A 5,257-nucleotide genomic window follows, 5' to 3' on the forward strand; every position below is an offset into this window, starting at 1 on the left:
AGTAACAATATTTTTCTCAAAAAACCTAATCAAGAACAACAACATATGCACAGTAACAAATTTCTTCTAAAAACCCTAAACCACAACAACAACACGGAGGCATTTTTTCCTAAACCAGAATGGCACGGCAAGAACAACATCAACCACACAGCAATATTTTTCTTCTAAAAACCAAGATACACCAAATAAGTGAAGGAGAACGAAGAGAGGCGGAGAAGGAAGAGGAACGAAGCTTACCGTGGACCAGGAGAAGATTTTGCTCGAAGAATCATCGGAGTTCGAATAGACGAAGGTATTTCGACTTCCACCATAGTGTATAATAACGTGATAATTGTTGAATGAGTGCATCTCTCGATTATTATTTAGGTTATTCGTCTGAACTCCTTGCATTCTATGTCTCTCTATTCGTGTGCGATTTGGTTTGAGTAGTGGTTTTTAATTTGAGAAATTTAGGGATTTAGGGTATGACCGAGGGTTGTATATGCGTGTTCGGTTGTGATGCTCATATGGGAGTTAGACTGTTTTTCTTCTGGGATCTGAGTTAGAAACGCATTTGTGTTGTTTTGAAGAGTGGAAATAAAAGCTTTGATTGAGGTGGTTTAAGAGAGAGAGAGAGACAATAAGTGCAGGAGAGGAAGAGTATCACCTATTGGTTTCTCATTAATACCCATCATTACATTGTTTTTCTTTATTGGATACTTATCACCATTTATTGCCTTGGGGTTATTGATAAAGTAAAAGTTGATTTGGAAATTTGATTTTAGAATAACCGTTGGTAACAGGAGTTCTTCATTTGGATATGAGATATATTTATTATTTATTTTATATCTTGTTGTATAATGTATTTTATTTAAGGCTAGAATTTACAGTTTTCTTTTTTCCCAAAAATGCCTTAGTACACGGTCCAAGAGAAACAACCGCCGCCCTTTCATTTTAGATACTTAATCGATTTTTATTGTACTAACTAACAAACCTTGATCAAACTACTAACTCAATTAATCCTATAGATTCAAGCTTATAAAATTCTGAAATCAACATAACTCTTAAGAACAAACATGTAATTCTAAATTTAGTATGAAAAAGAATATAGGAAGCTTCCGCTTCACTATTTCTCAATTTCTCGAACAATTGGCGTACGCCATATTACTCGAATTCTTGTCACCCGATTAAGACATCAAACCATAACATTTCAAATCATTTCTTTTTAATCAACTACAAATTCCAAATTCTTTTAATTATGTCTGATAATTAAGGATAGGAGGCGTTCGCCTCACTATCTTTCGATTATTTGAATAATTGGCGCACGCCATATTGCTCGAATTTTCGTCATTAAATTAAAACCATAAAAACTCCACAAAATTAAAATCACTCCCCCAACCCAATTATAAATTCTAAAAGCTTTATTTTAATAATTAATCTTTGGATGAAAAGAAGAATAGTAAGCGCCCGCATCACTATCTCTTGATTATTCGAATGATTAGCGTTCGCCACATTGCTCGAATCTTCGTCATTCAATTAAAACCCTAAAAAACTTACAGATACCAATCATCCTCCTAAATTAGTGCGACACTTAAAAATATATTTCTTTTATAAACATTGGATGAAAAGGGTATAGTAAGCGTTCGCTTCACTATTTCTCAATTACTCGAACGATTGGCGTACGCCATATTGCTCGAATATTTGTCACCCAATTCAAACTTTAACCAAATACCAATTCAAATCATTTTTCTAAATCAAATATAATTTCTAAATTCAAGTTATTTTAAAAACATAATACAATAATCAAATTATTTCTTACAAATTAATACAATTTCTAAAACATTCTAAATTCTAAATTTTCGATAATAAAATGATGGGAGGCGCTCACCTCACTATCTTTCGACTATTTGAATAATTGGCGTACGCCACATTGCTCAAATCATCGACTCTTCAAAACCTACCAATTCAAAATTCAAATTATTTTCATATATCAAATACAATATCTAAAAACATATCTTTTATAAATTAAACTTCGGATGATAAAAGATGGGAGGCGTTCGCCTCACCATCTCTCGATTATTTGAATAATTGGTGCTCGCCATATTGCACAAATCATCGACTTCCGATTAAAACACGCTAAATAAGCTTGGATGGGGGAATAGGTGGCGCTCGCCTCATTATTCTTTGAATAAGCAAGTAGGAGGCGTACGCCTCACTACCGTGCATATTCAACATCCACGAACAAACTTTTGAAATAATTCGAACGATAAAGGAGTAGAAGGCGTTCACCTTATTATTCCTCGAAAGAATTGGACGATTGGTGTGCACCACATTGCTCAATCTTTCGTCGTTCTTTAAAAACACCTTAATGAATCAAACTAACTTCTCGTACCCGCGCAATCGAAACCAAAAACATCAAACACTTCAATTCAACATTGTCATCCCCACGTGACTAAAATTCTTTTCAAAAGAACACTGTTAATCCTTTCTAATGCGCACCACAAACCAATGCTTAAGCCTCCGCCGAGAGTAGACAAGCCAACATTTAGCCTTTAGAACGCGATCTACGTAGCCGTTCATTAAAAGACACCAACAAAACTGTAGTTTCCCAAACTACGAATGCTCTGATTTCCTTATTGCACCATAAGGATACGTAGGCACGAGATTGCGAGATCTTGGCGAGCACACTAATAAAAAACCTCCCCTTTCCCCTTCTGAGGTCTTCATCCATCTCTATTATCAACTCTAATTACTCGAAGAAAGCAAATAACATTTAACTAAAATTCAAATAGCAAATTAGACTAAAAGGTTCCCGTTGAGTACAACGGACGTGAGGGGTGCTAATACCTTCCCCTTGCGTAATCGACTCCCGAACCCGAATATGGTTGCGATGACCATTATTCCATTTTCTAAAAGGTTTTATCGATATTTTCCTATTCCTTCATTGGGATAAATAAAGTTCGGTGGCGACTCTCTTCGAACATAATTTTTCCGCGACCATCGCGAGGAATCGTATTTTTCGAGATGCGACAGATGGCGACTCTGCTGGGGATCATAATGCTCCAAGCAAGAGAGAGTCAAGCCTAACTTAGTCAATTTGCTATGGACGTTAAAATACCGCTTTTATTTGCTTCTGTATGTCTTGATGTATTGTTATGCTATGTAATTTATTCTGCTATTGTGTTGGGTGATTGATGGTGTTTGACATATGTTGTGAGATAAGCTCCGTACCCGAGCTTTGAGATGAACTTAGAACCCGGAGTTGTGTAGTATTGAACCGAGGGGTGTACACCTCATTGGGACAATACGAGAACTCCACCTAGAGTAGATCTGTTCAGAATTTCTATCACAATATGGCTAGCCCACTATTATGAGGAAACGTTGAACATGGTCCATGACTCTAGGAACCTCATCTTAAACTGAAGTGCGTCTTCATGATTAGCGATCGTGTAGTATTGAACCGAAGGGTCTACATCCTGTTCAAACAATACGAAGATCCCACTTAGAGTAGACCGATTCAGAACTTCCATTTCAATGTGGCTAGCCCATTATTGCGATGAAAGACTGAACTTGGTCCATGGCTCTAAGTTCTTAGCATGAAAATGGATAACCTTAGGAGCAATCCTTGATGTGTGGGGTAAAAGACATAGAACCACTGTTAAGTTGAACCTTGTGATATATGTGAAACTTGGATCTCTGTCATTGCATAAACATCATGTTGCATTCATTATGAGCATAGCAAAATCATTTACACACTTTTTATTTTCAGGGATTTTCAAAATTTTCAGATAATTAAGCATTCAAGAACAAATGGAGTCAGGAAAGAGAAAAACATTCCAAATCAAAGCTAAGGTACCATGTGTGAAGGGGTTCATTGCATTCAGAGATGGGTTGACTAATATCCGTCAAGACGCATTCACACTCAAATATGGGAAGATTTTACACTTGTTGTCTGTACCAATACAGAAGGATGCTATTACCGCACTAGCCCAGTTTTATGATCCACCACTCAGAAGTTTCCTCTTTAGAGATTTCCAGTTGGCCCCGACTTTGGAAGAACTCGGAAGAATATTGGACTCTCCTAAGCAGAAGAAGGGACCATACAAGGGGTTAGGTCAAATCCCTAAACCCGAAGAGTTGGCAGAAGTATTAGACATCCCAGTCAAAGATCTAACCCCTAACATCAAAATTTGGGGGAAGGTACAAGGAATTCCGCAAGAGTACCTGGAGAAAACTGCTCAAAGCTTTGTTGAAGCCCAAAAGTGGGAAGCCCATGATACTATTATGGCTTTACTTATTTTTGGATTGGTGTTATTTCCTAATATGGAGAAGCTAATTGATGCAGCAACTATCAGCGTGTTTTGGGCCGTCAAGGTTAAGAATGAAGATCCAGTGCCCGTACTCCTAGCAGATGTTTATCACACCTTGCACTTAAGCTTTGAGAAGAAGGGAGGACTGATGTTATGTTGCATACCACTCCTTTACCAATGGTTTGTCTCTCATGTGTTCAAAGAGGTTGATACAATTGAAAGTATGGATGGATATGAGTGGTCTCAAAAGCTAGTAGGACTCACTGAAAATACCATTATTTGGTATCCTCATGGTTTGAATGTGAGAGATACGATTACTAGTTGTGGAGAATTTCTGAATGTACCATTAATAGGGTCAAAAGGGTGCATTAACTACAACCCTATTTTAGCAGTGAGGCAGTTGGGTTATCCTATCACATACAAGCCGGATGACCATTTGTTAGAAGGTTTTGTGTTCCATGATATGGAGGATCTCGTTATGCTAAAAAGGGTTATCCGAGCCTGGGAAAAAGTTCGCTTCAGAGGACAAGACAAAGGAAAGGGTGTCATAGGGGATAGAGAACCCTATCATCAATGGGTCACCAGAAGAAGTCAAGAAATTAAGCTGCCATTCATCCTCAATCCTCCAACTCAACCTCCGCCACCAGAACCCATCCCTGTCTCCATGGAAGAAGTGGAAGCGTTGAGAGCTACTATAGCAAGACTTGGACGAGAAAATGAAGAGCTATAGACCAACTTCCAGGAAGTTTCAAATGAAAGAAATGAAATAAAGTGGGAACTAGAGAGGAAGAAGGCTCAGCTAGAAGCGACTAAGGAAAAGGTCAACAAGGAAGAACGCAAGAGAAAGAAAGTGAAAGTAGGCATGGAACAAGCTGACCACTGCCTAGAAACCATTAAAGAGCAGTTGAGACAAGTTGAGAAAGAGTGCCAAAAGAATAAGCGATGGTGGCTACGAGCTACAGAAGAGA

The 5,257-nt window shown here is 37.9% G+C and overlaps 1 protein-coding gene across 1 annotated transcript; it reads left to right on the plus strand.

The window, feature by feature from the left end:
- Positions 1–3,789: 3,789 nt before the first annotated feature.
- On the plus strand, positions 3,790–5,019 carry LOC127137701 (uncharacterized). The gene has a single exon (XM_051064135.1). It carries the CDS (start codon positions 3,790–3,792, stop codon positions 5,017–5,019), a length of 1,230 nt encoding a protein of 409 aa, XP_050920092.1.
- The last annotated feature ends 238 nt before the right edge of the window (positions 5,020–5,257 follow it).

Source organism: Lathyrus oleraceus, chromosome 4 (assembly GCF_024323335.1).
Source record: "Lathyrus oleraceus cultivar Zhongwan6 chromosome 4, CAAS_Psat_ZW6_1.0, whole genome shotgun sequence".
In the NCBI taxonomy this organism is placed as follows: Eukaryota; Viridiplantae; Streptophyta; class Magnoliopsida; order Fabales; family Fabaceae; genus Lathyrus; species Lathyrus oleraceus.

Excerpts from the sequence above, each read along its gene's own strand:
- LOC127137701 (XM_051064135.1), top strand. The coding sequence starts at position 3,790 with ATGGAGTCAGGAAAGAGAAAAACATTCCAAATCAAAGCTAAGGTACCA.